We start from the raw sequence: 17,053 nt of genomic DNA, 5'->3' as shown, positions 1-17,053 counted from the left end.
GTTTTTGCACATTTTTTTTTTTTTTTTACACTACATTCACCTGACAGGGTGGATCATGTGAAATTTTTAATCCGCTTTGAAGTCGGCCCTGTGTGGGTCACTGGTCCTGGTGACACCCAACTGCAAAAGGGAGTTTGTGGTACAGACCGATGCCTCCAGAGTAGACCCTGGGGCTGTACTGTCTCAGTAAATTAACAGGGAGGAGCATCCTGCTGTTTTCCTTAGCAGCCTGCTCACCCCAGCTGACCCCAGGTACAGTATAGTGGCGAGAGAGTGCCTGACCATCAAATGGGCACTCGAGTCTCTCTGCTATTATCTGTTGGGGAGAAAGTTACACCTAGTGACTGACCACTCCCCTCAAGTGGATGAGTCAAGCCAAAAAGAGGAATTCCCAGTTCACCAAATGGTTCTTGTCTTCACGGAACTTTAAATTCACTGTGGAGCACAGAGCAGGCCTGTTACAGGGGAATGCGGATGCTCTGTCCTGTGTGCACTGTTTGGCGAGTGTTCACCCCCTCAAGTTTGCTTGCTAGATAGGAGATATTTTCCTCCCAGCATGTGCTGCTGAGACTGATTGACAGGTAGGTGAGGTCAAGAACCGGACTGGATCTTGCGTGGCAGTCCGGGTTTTGTAGACACCTAACTGTCTTAAAAGCCAGCTTGAGTGCAGTAGGCCTGTCTGTGTTAAGATGATTGCGCTTGGATGCATGTTTGCAACCTGTCTGGCAGGACAAGTCGACGATAGGGCTGAAACGATTACTCGATTGAATCAAGTAATTCAGCACAAAGCAATCCTCAATGCTAATTTTTTGCATCGAGGATGCGTTTGTGTCATGTGACCACGGAGCGGGAGAGAAGCGCTTGCTATTACTTACCGACCACCCGCACCACGCTGCACTGTATTCTGACACATCGTCAAGTCATAGTGCACGTAAGCGGGCACTATGACCCGACCCTGTCTGACGTCAGGACAACAGTGCAGCGCGCGGAGAAGAAGATGGAGGAGCTGTGGAGCAGCGCCCCTATAGGAGAGGTATTTTATTTCACTGGCACTGGGTTACATGGATAGGAGGGGAAGATGATGGCACTGGGGGGCAAGCTGGTGGCACAGGTGGGCTGATGAGTTTTTATAAAGAAACACATTATTTTAATTAGTTTTTGTTATTAAAGTACTCGATTAATCGTTGGATTAATCTATAGAATACTCTATTACAAAAATAGTCGATAGCTGCACCCCTAGTCGACGATGTTCAGTACTTGAACCCTTTAAGCAGATTCGTTGCAAGGTGTGAACACATACCAGGACGCTGTACCTGCAGCACTGTGTGGACCGAACACCAGGACTTGATCTCTATAGACGGTACCCGCACTACGGTGTGAACTGTGACTGTGAAGTTGTTTTCTGTTCTGTGAAACCTGCCAAGTGTGAATAAACACTGAATTCTGGTGAAGAACTGTTTTTGTGCCTCTCTGCTGTGTCTGCTCACCCTGCCTATCAGAGCGAATCCCCACAGGAGCCATTAGTGATCATTGCCGTTCCTGTCTGATATTCAGGGAGAGAACATTGACCAGCTTTCGGTAGGTCCGGGACATTGTGGAAACAGTCCTACTGCCTTTTTTTAATTCTGGAGACATGGTGTTCCAATAATGCCCATCCACACATTGCCCATGCTGCACAACATGCTCTTCTGGGTATCCAGCAGCTCCCCTGGCTATCTCAATGTCTAGAATTAGGTAGGTGCAATGTATATCCCATGCACAGCAGCCAACAACTACCTTGACTGAACTAGAATTCCAGGTTGAAAGATCTTGGAGTGACATACTGATGATACTGTACCACAGGAGGATATCGAGCAACTGTAAGACCATTATCATGCCAGAGTGATAGCCTGTATTTCAAAAAGGGAAAATGCCACCAAGTATTAATGTGACCTTGCCTCAACATATCCCCTGATGCAAAACCCAAAATAAATGGTGCGCCAACTTGATTGTGTGATCATTGACCAAGCATCACTAGCAGTTTATACTTTGTTAATCCAAGCTCAATCACACTTAAGTGGTTGTCCCATCTCACTGTTACTAATGCACGATGGGACTAGCCACTGATCACCAGGTGGCTGGGAAACAGGGAGCAGGCCAGCTCCCTCCCCTGACTTGGAAACAATATAGCCTGCTGCGCTACGCAAGTTCCTTAGCTCCCAAGCACTGCAATAGGAGCATCTGAAACTGTGGAGCGCCAGCCCGCTCCCATGTTTCCCAGCCACCTGGTGGTCAGCACTTAGTCCCCTTCAGCCTTAGGGTACTTTCACACTGGCGTTATTCTTTTCCGGTATTGAGTTCCGTCCTAGGGGCTCAATACCGGAAAAAAAGGATCAGTTTTATCCTAATGCGTTCTGAATGGAGAGAAATCTGTTCAGGATGCATCAGTTCAGTTGCTCTTAGGTATTTTGGCCGGAGAAAAAACTGCAGCACGCTGCAGTATTTTTTCCATCCAAAATTCTGGAACACTTGCCGGAATGCCATATCCGGCATAAACTTCCATTGAAATGTAGTACTGCCGGTTCCGGTATCAAGTGTTCCGGTAAAATGGATCTGGATTTCAAGTCTGCGCATGCGCAGACCTTTAAAAATGTAAGAAAATTAATACCTGATCCGTTTTTACTGGATGACACCTGAAAGACGGATCAGGTATTTCAATGCATTTGTCAGACTGATGAGGATCCTGATCAGTCTGCAAATGACATGCGTTTGCATACAGTTTTCCTGATCAGGCAGGCAGTTCAGGCAACGGAACTGCCTGCCGGAATCCAACAGCGCAAGTGTGAAAGTACCATTAGTCACAGAAAAATAGGACAAGCCCTTTAAGTTTTCTGAATTTTCTCTTTTCAGCTTCCATTAGTGTGTATATGTGCGTAGTTTGTTTTCTAGCATAACTACTGTGAGACAGTGACAGGTCTCACACAGGTTAGAGGCAAGGAAGGGGTGGATAGTTCGGTCCACACCCCTATTCCTCCACAGGTGAGACCAGCTGGAAGTAATCAGGCTGCAAAAAGCACCTCCCAGGGTGTCAGCAAGGGGGGAGTGTGTTGCCTGTGGACAGAGGCCTGGAGGCTCTGTATGGTCCAAGCCAGGAGGGCTGAGAGACCACTATTCCCCCATGTGTGCTGAGGCACTGGACTGGAAGCAGTGGGCGTACTGTGCTCTGTATAGCCAGGAGGCTGTGGGACATTGGCTGAGAAAGCCGCACGTGTTCACAGGGTGTGAACGAGGACTTAGGTGAGTCAGGAAACTCTGTGTTAGTTAGAGCCTAGCCGGGCAGGTGTTTATTATTTTATGTGGATGTCACATGTGTTAGGTGAAGCTGCGACTTCATGATAACCTGAATTGGTTGGAGTGTGCACAATAAATGCACGGTTTGGACCTGAAACCTGGTGTCCTAAAGTCGTATCTGTGAGAATGACCCCCAAATAAGAGGCGATCCCTTACAATTGGTGTTGGATGCGGGCAAGTTGTCCATGAGAGACGGGCAACGGTCGGTTGCTAGGGGCAACGCTGAGACTGCAGGTGCTGCTAAAAGCTGTTTTTTGCCGTGTGTGGCGTTAAAGGAACCAAAGCTTTTTTTTGTCCAGTGGAGCAGGTGCTGCTCATAAGAGTGTGAACTATTTTGTTGTGGTGCAAGTAAAACTGCAGTGAATTAAAGGGCCAGTAGCCCAGCAAAAGTGGACTTGTGGCTGAAAGCTTTTCCTGCTACCATGGGTTTCGGGGAAGAGTACGTCCGGCAGCGCTGGCGCATACAGCAGGCAGAAGAAATGGCCATAGCAATTGGCTACACTAAAAATGAATTGGCGAAATTTGATACAGAGCGAGAGGCTTTGGAGGCACAGTTGCAGCTGGCCTTGAGAAATGGGTTCTCAACACTGTATGGACCCTGCACAAAGTTCCAAGAGGATGGTGATGTCAGAAGATCCGATACAGAAAGATCCTGCGAGTTGGTGATTGGGGGAATCCCGCTGGGGGTCACTCTAGATGCCCACCAGCAGGTGTCTCGCGTCAGGCCTGAAGTGCTGGACTTTCTGGAGAGAGGGCCAGAGACAGATGTCACTGTGTCTCTGACCTTTATAACAGACTATGGCCCTGTGCAATGGGAGATCTTAAAATGTGCGACCCTGGAAGTGGAGTTCCCATTATTTTGGCAGCTGTGGAGCGGAGAAAATGCTACAAATTGTGTACCTGGAGAATCCGATAAACAGCAGATATATGCCTTTGCCAAGGGCAACCATCGGGAAGACAAAGAGGTGGAGAGCGGTGCGGTTCTCAGGAGTGCATATCTTCCCTGCAACTGTGTCCGGAGTCCTAGAGAGGAAGTGCGGCGGTACGGTAAAGCTGTTGCTAGGAGCAACCACAACCTTGATGAGTCCGCGGGAGAGGATGTCACTGCTTTACCAGAATGGTTGATTACAAAGGGTAAGACTGTTCCTGTTATTAACTATGTGGCAGAGCCAGTGACAGTGGGCCGGTAGGTAATTAGTCACACAGAGAAAAAACTGTGTCTGAACAGGCGGATAAGCCTGCTGTGATTGCTCCTTTGCAGAAACCTGCAGGGGAGAAGGTTTCTGTGTTACCTCAGTTGCCCATGACCAAAGCTAGTTTTGGGATGACAAGGATCCGGGATCCCATGCTAGCCCGGGTAAGAGGTAGCACAATATTAAAACCTGAGACTGGTAAAATAATAAAGGTGCTGGACAGTCGTGTGGATAAGGACTATCCACTGATTTTCACTGAGCGTGAGACTCCAATGAGAACAGAGACTGATGAACTTGATGTTACAGATAAGCTTATGCATGAGGGAGTGTTGGGGTGTACTTTTCCCTTATGCTGGGAGTTGTGGAGTAATGGAGACACTTCTGCAGAGAGTGCAAAAACTCCTGCAGAACCTGTACCTGTCCCTTTAAGGGAGCTGCACTTTGACCTGCATGGGGAAAGAATATTGACCATTGGAAACAATGGTGCTGGTCAAATGCAAAGTGATGGTGACAAAAGTGCGGAAATGCATAAGGAAAATGTGATGTCATATGAAATATGTGATAATGACATGCCTTTTCCTTTGCAGGATGTGATTGGGGAAAAAGCTCCCCCTGTTGGTAAACATGTGTCTGATATAAAAGTGTTGATAAATGTTGAAGAAACACCGCTAGGAGACCCCATTGTAGACAATGTGGCGGGGCTAGAGGGTGTACCACACGGACCATAGAAACATAGAATGTGTCGGCAGATAAGAACCATTTGGCCCATCTAGTCTGCCCAATATATCTGAATCCTATGAATAGCCCCGGCCCTATCTTATATGAAGGATGGCCTTATGCCTATCCCATGCATGCTTAAACTCCTTCACTGTATTTGCAGCTACCACTTCTGCAGGAAGGCTATTCCATGCATCCACTACCCTCTCAGTAAAGTAATACTTCCTTATATTACTTTTAAACCTTTGCCCCCCTAATTTAAAACTGTGTCCTCTTGTGGTAGTTTTTCTTCTTTTAAATATGCTCTCCTCCTTTACCGAGTTGATTCCCTTTATGTATTTAAAAGTTTCTATCATATCCCCTCGGTCTCTTCTTTCTTCCAAGCTATACATATTAAGGTCTTTTAACCTTTCCTGGTAAGTTTTATCCTGCAATCCATGTACTAGTTTAGTAGCTCTTCTCTGAACTCTCTCTAGAGTATCTATATCCTTCTGGAGATATGGCCTCCAGTACTGCGCACAATACTCCAAGTGAGGTCTCACTAGTGATCTGTACAGCGGCATAAGCACTTCACTCTTTCTACTGCTTATACCTCTCCCTATACATCCAAGCATTCTGCTTGCATTTCGTGCTGCTTTATTACATTGTCTTCCCACCTTTAAGTCTTCTGAAATAATTACTCCTAAATCCCTTTCCTCAGATACTGAGGTCAGGACTGTGTCGAATATTCTATATTCTGCCCTTGGGTTTTTACGCCCCAGGTGCATTATCTTGCACTTATCCACATTAAATTTCAGTTGCCAGAGTTCTGACCATTCTTCTAGTTTTCCTAAGTCCTTTTCCATTTGGCGTTTCCCTCCAGGAACATCAACCCTGTTACATATCTTTGTGTCATCAGCAAAAAAGACAAACCTTACCATCGAGGCCTTTTGCAATATCACTTATGAAGATATTAAACAAAATTGGTCCCAGTACAGATCCCTGTGGAATCCCACTGGTAACATGACCTTGTTTTGAATGTTCTCCATTGACTACAACCCTCTGTTGTCTGTCACTCAGCCACTGCCTAATCCACTCAACAATATGGGAGTCCATGCTCAATGACTGCAGTTTATTGATAAGTCTTCTATGTGGGACAGTGTCAAAAGCCTTACTAAAATCTAGATATGCGATGTCTACTGCACCTCCACCGTCTATTATTTTAGTCACCCAGTCAAAAAAATCTATAAGATTTGTTGGACATGATCTCCCTGAAGTAAACCCATGCTGTTTTTCATCTTGCAATCCATGGGATTTTAGATGTTCCACAATCCTATCCTTTAATAGGGTTTCCATTAATTTGCCTACTATTGATGTCAGACTCACTGGTCTATAGTTGCTCGATTCCTCCCTACTACCTTTCTTGTGAATGGGCACGACATTTGCCAATTTCCAATCTTCCGGGACGACTCCTGTTACTAATGATTGGTTAAATAAATCTGTTAACGGTTTTGCCAGCTCACCACTAAGCTCTTTTAATAATTTTGGGTGTATCTCATCAGGCCCCTGTGACTTATTTGTCTTCACTTTAGACAGCAAACTTAGAACATCTTCCTCTGTAAAGACACATGCATCAAACGATATAATAGTCATCCTTTCTATTGGAGGTCCTTCTCCTTCTTTTTCTTTTGTAAAAACTGAACAGAAGTATTCATTAAGGCAGTCGGCTAGCCCTTTATTCTCTTCTACATACCTTCCGTCCTTTATTCTTAATTTAGTTATTCCTTGTTTTAATTTCCTTTTTTCATTTATATATCTGAAGAATGTCTTATCCCCTTTTTTCATAGACTGAGCTAGTTTTTCTTCTGCCTGAGCTTTAGAAGTTCTTATAACTTGCTTGGCCTCTTTCTGCCTAATCTTGTAGATTTCCTTATCTTCATTGCTCTGGGTTTTTTTATAATTACAAAATGCTAGCTTTTTATTTTTAATGATTTGGGCCACTTCTGCCGAGTACCACAGTGGTCTCTTCCTTTTTTTGCTTTTACTGACAAGTCTAGACCAGAGGTGGATGTGCAGTCTCCACAGGTTTCTATGATTAATAAAATGTCCCAGGTGGGGATTGACTCAGGGGTGCCCCTAGAGGCCAGGGTTAATAATGACTCGAGCAGTATAAGTGGCCTATTTGCCGTGACAGTTAGCAACTCCGAGAGTGAGACTACCCTGTCAAGACCCAGCAAAACTAAAGTGGTTACTAGTAGCGAGTCTAGCGACCAGATGACAGTTATATCTGATGAGACGAGAGTTCAGTCAGGTGACAGCCTAGTGTCTGAAGCTCATATCCTGACAGTTGTAGATGACCTGACAGGGCAGTACAGCTACTAAGTTGAAGATGTTTTTGCTTGCTCTGCACAGTCCCTAGATACACTAGAGATAGGGCTAGCGGTTCTCGCAGAGCAACTGCAGGAATCTCCAGAGGAGTCACAGAAAGATGAATGAACTGAAGGAACTAGAGTGACTAATAGAAGCGGAAATTCTCCAACTTCAAGAGGAACTTGCAGCTTCTGATCGATCCAGACTTCATGCAGAGCAGGAAAGAGATGAGCTGGCTGATGAGGTTCTAAACAGCGCCTCAGAAAAATCTGCTCTTTTGGAGGAGAAAAGACATTTGGAAGCCAGGATGGCTCAACTTGATCAAGAGTTATGTGATCGCAAGGTGGACCTGGACCACCAGAGACAAACTGTATCTAGATTGAAGAAGAAACAAAAGAAGTTTGACCAGCTCTTGGTTGAAGAGAAATACATATTGGCTCGATATGCCGAAGAACGTGACCGAGCGGAGGCTGATGCTCGGGAGAAAGAGTCCAAGGCCCTCTCCTTGGCTAGAGCCCTTGAAGAAGTGCTTGAGGAGTGAAGTGAATTAGAGAGGCTGAACAAGCAACTTGGAGCAGAGATGGAAGCTCTCATGAGCTCAAAAGATGCCATCTATGAGGTGGAGAAGCCTAAGCGTCATCCTGCACAGCAGGTGGAAAAAAGTGAGAAACCAGAAGAGGAAGATCCTCTGGAAGGTGCCAAGAAATCAGAGCCTGGTAAGAGTGGGTCTGGAAATGGTGGTGCCAGGGTGCTGGCCAAGGCAGAGAAGGTGGAAAAGGTATCGGCTGAACCAGTTGATGCGGCTGATGTCGATGCAGAGGCCAAGAGTCTCATGACAGTGTGTAACCAGGACCAGGTCGCAAAAGACGTCCCCTCCGCCTACAAGGCCTTCCAAGTAGCCAGCTGCCTGCTGGGGAAGAAATATGAGGAGATGGACGACCAGTATGCAGATCCGGGCTGTTACGATGGGCTGTCTCTCCTGACTCCTCCCCAAAAGGAGGACAGTGTCCTGGGTGAGCCTCTGGAGAAAATGACAGAAGAGGAGGAGTCTGCTGAAGACCCTGGTGCCTCCTGCTTCGATGAGAAAGAGGGGGAGGGGTTAACAGGGCAAGTGTATGGTGCCATGTCCGAGAAGGATGAGAAGGCGGTCAAAGAGACTGGAGACTTCAAGAAGACAAAGACTGAAAAAGTTAAGGCCGATGTGTTGGTTGACGTGAAGTCCCCAGGTGCTACAGAGACCAAAGTTAAGCCAAAGGGAGCCGCGGCCGAAGTGGCAAAAGCCGCTAAAGAAGCAGAGGTCTCTAAAACTGCCATAGTAGCTGGGGTAACTACTGCTGGAAAGAAGGAAGAGGTGACCCAGATGCACGTAAAAGAAGCAAGTAGGGGCAAGCATGCTCTGCTGAAGGAGTCCTGCAAAGCAAAGGAGAAAGTGTCGGGATATGACCATGACTGGGAACAGGTCAGGCAAGAGCTGCAGCAGTCCAAGAAAGGACGTGAGGCGCATGTACAGGAGCCAGAGGATCTAAAAAGAGAAAGAGATCAAATAATACGACACCGCATCATTATCACTCGGGAAAAAGTAGGAAAAGAGTATCTGGTCATGAGAATGGCACATGAGGCCTTTAAGCAGTTTCGGTTAGGCAAGATGTTGGTTTTGGTGATAAACCAAGCTCTGCTGGCGTGGGTCTGGCAGAACAAAGGGAAGGTACGTGTCACCAAGGTTCCTGGCCTCGGTGAAATAAGAACCGGTAATTTTCTGCGTCAGCGGCAGCTAGTGCTCGCTGACACAGTGTTACTTAGTGTGGCTGTAAAGCCAATCTGGGCCGGTTCTTATTGGGAGCAGCCAAAGAGCAGGGTGGGTGGCTGTTCCCCACATCCAGGCCAGGTGGATGCCCTCTCGCCAGCCTCCCGTGGTTATGCAGGTGTTCACCCTCACAGGCTTGAACAAAGGGGGGGGGGATATGTGAGACAGTGACAGGTCTCACACAGGTTAGAGGCAAGGAAGGGGTGGATAGTTCGGTCCACACCCCTATTCCTCCACAGGTGAGACCAGCTGGAAGTAATCAGGCTGCAAAAAGCACCTCCCAGGGTGTCAGCAAGGGGAGAGTGTGTTGCCTGTGGACAGAGGCCTGGAGGCTCTGTCTGGTCCAAGCCAGCAGGGCTGAGAGACCACTATTCCCCATGTGTGCTGAGGCACTGGACTGGAGGCAGTGGGCGTACTGTGCTCTGTACAGCCAGGAGGCTGTGGGACATTGGCTGAGAAAGCCGCACGTGTTCACAGGGTGTGAACAAGGACTTAGGTGAGTCAGGAAACTCTGTGTTAGTTAGAGCCTAGCCGGGCAGGTGTTTATTATTTTATGTTGATGTCACATGTGTTAGGTGAAGCTGCGACTTCATGATAACCTGAATTGGTTGGAGTGTGCACAATAAATGCACGGTTTGGACCTGAAACCTGGTGTCCTAAAGTCGTATCTGTGAGAATGACCCCCAAATAAGAGGCGATCCCTTACACTACATATTACACCCAGTTTTCCAAATCTTCCCAATTATGCAGTGAAGGGCCAAATTATCACTGCATAACTAGGTAGACTAGCTATTCACCTGTATGTACTATGGCTTTTACTATGTGTGTTCTACAGCTGGTACTATGTCTGTCATTATCAAATCTATTTCATACTATTAGTAACCAGGAAATTCCTTTTTGTCTGGCTCATGTGCACTACTAGCAACAGAGAGGGAAGGGGAAAAGACATGGCTGTGGCCTAAGAGAAGAAAGCTTTATTTATTTTTTTAACTCGTTTTATTGAACAATTCAGGTATGGTACATAGTTATGGTATGGTACATAGTTATGCAATCAGAAGCAAATAGATAACAAAGGACTTGTTGCAGGACAAGACAAATGAACATATGATCAGACATAATGATGTACATATTCATCACTGAGAATTAGATCCACAGGTAAACTGTAATAAAGACATATTTAGAGATAGCATGAGACTCTTCTCCATTATAGAGTGATGTATTACCCAAATATCCCTACGGTGTGCATGTGAGTGTTGGTCAATGTCAAGGAGGATGAGCACCAATAACCCCATACTCTCTGAAGTTTTTGTGAGCAGCCCCTATTCTCAAAGACTATATTTTCCATGGGGACAATTTGATTTACTAAGGACTTCCATTGTCCCAAGGTAGGCGATCTGTCTGCCATCCATCTGATCGCTACAGCTTTCCTGGCTAAAAACTGAGTTTCACTCGGGAATATTCTATTATAGTGAGACCATATCTCATCATCCGATATTCCTAGTATACACATCTTAGGGCATATTGGAATGAGGAATCCGTCCCATTTTATATAGCCTAGTAGGAGTAAGATGGCTTCTATGCAGTATAAACAACTGTATTAATGTTATTTGTTGAGGGGGAAACTCTCGTGGGAGTCTCTAAAGCAGGGATCAGCAACCTTTGGCACTGCAGCTGTTGTGAAACTACAATTCCCAGCATGCTCCATTTATTTCTGTGAGAGTTCTGAGAAGAACAGAGGAAGTATGAATGCTGGGAGTTGTAGTTTCACAACAGCTGGAGTGCCGAAGGTTGCCTACCCCTGCTCTAAAGCCTCTGTCCATTCCTCTGCTGTCAGGTTTGCTATAGAATTTCTTCACTTGTTTTCAATAGCCAGAGGGTTCATATTCATTGGGTTACCCAGAAGATGTGTATATAAAGCTGAAATAATACCCGTGGGTATGTTGAGATGGCACGGTTTGTGTTCCGGAATTATGCCCAAAGGGCATGCCTCACCTGGAGGTATCTGAAAAAGAAGCTTTGTGGCACTTCAAATTTCTCTTGTAGTTGAATGAATGAGCGCAAAACTCCCTCAATATATAGATTTCTCAAGGTGAGTATTATTCCCTCCAGGCGCCAGGCCCCTCATGCTTTTGTAAATGTGGAAACATGGGGTTATCCCATAATGGAATTACATCTGCAAAGTCGTTATAATTCTGAAGCTTTGACGTCTTCCATACCTGGTGTGCCCACCTGTGTTTTTGAAGAGCACGTCTAGGAAATAAGTGTGTGCTTTCTAATACTAGCCACAGGGTAGATAATTGTAAATACTCCCGCAGATAATATTCAGCATTCAGGAGTTCAGCTTGTGATGTTCCAGGCAGAAAAATATTTCAACTGGCCTGCTAGGAAGCAGTGATGGCCAGTTCACATTGTTCGCCCGCAAACATATGCAGGCTGCCATCTTTTTCACAAGTCCGGCGAGGCACAGGTAAACCTTACGCTCTGAAAACAAGTGCGGTCAGCTGGAGCAGGCAGTTCCGAGAGCCACCGGGGGCCTTCATTGGGCTGTTCTCGGAACTGCCTGCTCCCGGTGACTGCATTTGTTTTCAGACTGGCTCGCGGCACAGGTAAGGCCTTACCTGTGCCTCGCCGGACTTGTGAAAAAAGATGGCAGCCCGCATATGTTCGCGGGCGAACAATGCGAACTGGCCATCACTGTTAGGAAGTACAGAAAGAAGTTAGGCAAAGCTGCACCTCCTTGCTGTTTTGTCCTCTGCAGTGTTCCTCAGAGCAAGTTTTCTTCTAACTTCCCCAACACAAAGGTTGCCACCATGGCATGAAGGCGGTCAAAGAAACTACACGGGACTGGAGTACTGGCATGCGCTAATAAATATTTTGGGGTAATAAACCCATTTTGATTAGATTCAGTCTCCCCATGATTGATAAAGGAAGGTATTTCCACGTTTTAAATTTGTCAGTGAAAAGGGATTCCAATGGTGCTATATTTTTTTAATAAATGACTTGAGGGGGTCTCTGGTAATAACTATACCCAAATATTTGAAGTGATCTACTACGGGGAGGTTATTATTGTTGCAGATTTAGTCCAATTTATATGGAGCCCCGAGAAATACCCAAAATTTTCTATAAGTTCTATTGCTCCAGGAAGAGTAACTTCCACATTATCCATATATAATATCAAGTCATCCACGTAAAGACCTACTCTGTTCTCTCTCCCTCCTATTGCACACAGAGTCTTGGTGTAACCTTAGAGCAAGATGTTCTATTGCTGCTGCAAATAATAAAGGCGAGAGAGGACACCTTTGCCTCTTACCTCTATATAATTGGAATGAGTATGATTGGATGCCATTGATGAATATATTTGCTCTGGGATTCTTATATAGTATGTGGATCCATTTAATAAATTTCGGGCCAAAACAGGAGCTTTGTAATGCTCCTATAAGGTATGGCTATTCCACAGAATCAAAGGCTTTAGCCGTGTCTAATGATGCCAGAGCCCATTGCTTATTCTCAGCTATTCCAATCTGTGCTATGACTTGTGTTCGTCTGATGTTATTAGATGTCAATCTTCCAGAAATAAAAACTGTTTGGTCTGCATGCACTATAGTTGTGATAACTTTATTTAGTCTGCTAGCTAATAGCCTGGTAAGTATTTTATAATCTAAATTCAACAGGGATATTGGCCTATAGAATCCACACTCTATTGAAGTTTTGTCAGTCTTCAATATCACCACTATGGTGGTGTAATACAATGACTCTGGGAGTTGTTCCCTTTGCTGAGCTACCTTGTACATTTTATGTAATCGGGGACCTAGTATATCTATATATTTTGAGTATACCTCCAGCGGGATACCGTCCGGGCCAGATGCCTTCCTAGGGGTCATCTCCCTAAGAAGGCATCTGTATTTCCTCCAATGTAATATCGTCTTCCAGGAGTTCCCTGCTTTGGTTACTTAACTGTGGACATACCACTTCTTGAAGATACATTTCCAACTCATAATCAGAATACTGCACCTCATCTTGATAGAAACCTTTGAAACTTGAGATAATGCCTTCTTCTGTGTCCATCGCCCCGCCTCATTTTTTATACGAAGAACCGGCGGAGCAGCATTATTACCTCGAACTATATGAGCAAGCAGTTTACCCGCCTGTTTACCCAACTCAAATGTTTTATTGTTTAAGGAAGAATAATTTACGTTCACTCTTTTCCTTAAGATGCATCAAATACAATCTGCCTCTGCGCATCCACTCTTTCCTATTCTCCTTTAGAGGGGTCAGATGTGTAAGAGCTTTCAGCCTCTTTACAGCTGATACTCAGTTCTATCTCTTTGCGCTGTGAGTCTTTTTTTAATATATGATATAAAAAAAAATCCTAAATTGGTCTGGAATTCTATCATTGATGGACATAAGAGATAACCAAAATGGGTGTATACGGACCTTATTTCCATGTTTAATATCATCATGCAATCAGATTTTTGCTAACACAGGGGCGTGATCTGAGACTCCCTGCTGGCCGTGCCATATGTCCTCCAAACCCAGACACACATTGGCATTACCCATGTAATCAATTCTGGACAATGCCCCCCTAGCTGGGGTAAAGCAGGCATATTCCATCTGCGGGGGATTAGCTGGAGGGGAATTATATATGTTTATTACTTTATAGGGAACACAATTGATAAAGGCATATATAAAAATGTATCAGTCTTCCGCATCTATTACTGTTTGCTGCACTTCCCATCTGAGACATCGATGTACTAATAGGGCTACCCCCCTAGAACACGGGTTCCGATACGCATTAACCATTGGAACCAGGGTTTCTGAATCCTCCCTCAAGTTTCACCTGTTAGATGTGTCTCCTGAAGTCCCACTATATGTGGGTTATGTTGACGTATGTGGGAGAACAGTGCTATTTATTTTCTGGGGCCTCCTAATTCTCTCACATTCCAGGTCATAACTTTTAGAGTTGCCATAGTTGTAGCTGTAGATACCTCCCAAAATGGCTTCCAACCTTAAAATCTGAGCTGAGCCCCTCCTCATCTCTCTCCTTATATCCACTTATCCACAACTGCAGGTCAATAGTGATAACAAACCGTACCTTGTCAAAAAAAAACTTTGTATAATACATAACATATATAACCAAAACCAAATAGTCAGGATGGAAAACTCTCCATCTTGCTTTGTGGCTATATGGTCAGGGACCTGCATAGTTTAACTAGTTGGACTTCCTTTGCAGGTATCCGCCCATGTCCCTATTGCCCATTAAAGTGTGACGATGAACATTTACAATAGTCTTAATAAAGGGTGAAGGCAACCTACTGTCAATAACTAGGGGATAAGCAATCAGGTAGGTATTACCCATAACAAATATGATACCAACAGTCCTGATCGCGGAGTGCAGCCCCGATCCGGAATTGCGGACTCGCAATAGCGGACAAGAATAGGCATATTCTCTTAGTGCCAGCAATGTGCGGTCCGCAAAATGCAGAACGCACATTGCTGCTCTCCGTGTTTTGCAGATCCTTGGATCCGCAAAACACACACGGATGTATGAATGGACCCTTATGGTTAACTGATCAGTCTAGTTTCAGGAGTATCCCGCTCTAGGAATAAGATGCCAAGAAGTTCTCGGAGATTACTGATCTTCTTTAAGGTGACGCATGACCTGGTCACCTGGAGACCCATTCTTCTGCTTCCTTTGGGCTTGTAAAGAAGAAGGATTTCCCGTCATCAATCACACGGAGCCTTGCAGGGTAAGCCATTGAGTATTGCAAATTCAACTCTATTAGGCGCCTTTTTACAGAGACAAAAGTAACCCGTTTCTTTTGAAGCTCTCATTTTGATATATGATGCCTGGTTTGCTTCTTGCTTGGCTTAGAATGAGATCCCTGTCTCTTCAATTAAGCAGGCGTGCCAAATAAGGGCCTAGGTAGTGCTCCTGTGGTGGAGGACGAGCAGGCACTCTGTGGGCCCTTTCCACAGTATAAGCTGCCGAGAAACCCGCATCAGGGAATCTGGATTTAAACTATAGTTAAATGAATGTGGCTGGATCCAGAGCCTTCTACCCTCTCTGGCATGCCAAGAATTCTGACATTCTTCCGTCTAGCTCTATTCTTTAGATCATCACACTTTTGCTTCCAGAGATTCATTGAGCTCTCAATATCTTGGACCCTCACTGTCAAAGGCCTTGTAAGATCCTCTAGGGTTGATACTCTGTCTTCAGTATGGCGCACATGTTCTCTTAATTGCTGCATATCATGCCTCAGCAGACCGAGGTCCACTCTCATCTCCTCAATATTGTTGGTAAGTGATGTCTGACACTCTGAGATCGCAGAAAGTAGCTGATCATGGGCAGCTTTTAAGGTAAATTCGGGCTCCCCCCGTTTCCTCTGCTTCAGATTGTTGTGCCGTCTGCCCACGAGTAGTCGCGGCTCTCGATGTCAAGACGGCCGCGGCGCCATGTTGGGCCTCGTGTCTTGGGTAGTCCTTCAATTTCTCTGCAGCCGCCTGGGCTTTACTTGGACCCATGTCTTGTCTCCGGAGCCTCCTCCGAACCCTGTATACCGTCCATTCTATGTTGGCAGTAGGTTGTGTGCCAGGATTGTAAGCTGGGACCGGCGAAGTTCTCAAATGCGTGCGTCCATGTCAGCAGTTGGCCACGCCCCCCTTCTACTTTATTTTTCATGGTCTGTAATTGTGAAACAGAAAAAAAAGACAAATAGGGAGTTTTTATGTTGTATTGGTCGTTCTTTCCTTTTCTTTGGATTCTATGTTTAGTGTTCCTTTAAGGGAACTTAGGGCTGCCCCTATACATAATAAGTTCCCTTGTTTAATGTGTATGTCCAGTTTGTGTATTTGTCTAAATATAAATACCTTTCAAGGAAATTACAATGATATAATCAGGTTTTCTGTCTGACTAAACTACAACAATTACTTTTTCTATTTTATAGGGTCTACTTGCTCAATGTGACACAGTAGAAGGTAATATCAGCCAAGAGATGGACAAGCTTCAGTGCAAGAATTTGGCTTTATCAAAGTAAAGGCTATGATGAAAATGCATTACAATAGCAGAGAAATTGCTCTGTGAGCAATTTTAAGGAGATTCACTCTTTACATTGCAGCATATGCAGTACAGACCAAAAGTTTGGACACACCTTCTCATTCAAAGAGTTTTCTTTATTTTCATGACTATGAAAATTGGAGATTCACACTGAAGGCATCAAAACTATGAATTAACACACGGGGGATTATATACATAACAAAAAAGTGTGAAACTGAAAATATGTCATATTCTAGGTTCTTCAAAGTAGCCACCTTTTGCTTTTATTACTGCTTTGCACACTCTTGGCATTCTCTTGATGAGCTTCAAGAGGTAGTCACCTGAAATGGTTTTCACTTCACAGGTGTGCCCTGTCAGGTATAATAAGTGGGATTTCTTGCCTTATAAATGGGGTCGGGACCATCAGTTGCGTTGTGGAGAAGTCAGGTGGATACACAGCTGATAGTCCTACTAAATAGACTGTTAGAATTTGTATTAAGGCAAGAAAAAAGCAGCTAAGTAAAGAAAAACGAGTGGCTATCATTACTTTAAGAAATGAAGGTCAGTCAGTCTGAAAAATTGGTAAAACTTTGAAAGTGTCCCCAAGTGCAGTCACAAAAACCATCA

General features: G+C 44.9%; 1 protein-coding gene across 3 annotated transcripts in view; it reads left to right on the top strand.

The window, feature by feature from the left end:
- BAG1 (BAG cochaperone 1) overlaps positions 1 to 16,546 on the top strand; it is a 240,109-nt gene extending 223,563 nt beyond the window's left edge. For all 3 annotated transcript variants that reach the window (XM_044294527.1, XM_044294525.1, XM_044294526.1), the window contains one exon: positions 16,338 to 16,546. In XM_044294527.1, the coding sequence (XP_044150462.1) occupies positions 16,338 to 16,427 (90 nt within the window). In that variant the 3' untranslated portion in view covers positions 16,428 to 16,546. The remainder of the gene's footprint in view (positions 1 to 16,337) is intronic.
- Positions 16,547 to 17,053: the final 507 nt, after the last annotated feature.

This window comes from Bufo gargarizans, chromosome 5, assembly GCF_014858855.1.
Source record: "Bufo gargarizans isolate SCDJY-AF-19 chromosome 5, ASM1485885v1, whole genome shotgun sequence".
Classification (NCBI taxonomy): domain Eukaryota; kingdom Metazoa; phylum Chordata; class Amphibia; order Anura; family Bufonidae; genus Bufo; species Bufo gargarizans.
This window is presented reverse-complemented; position numbering and strand designations above follow the sequence as displayed.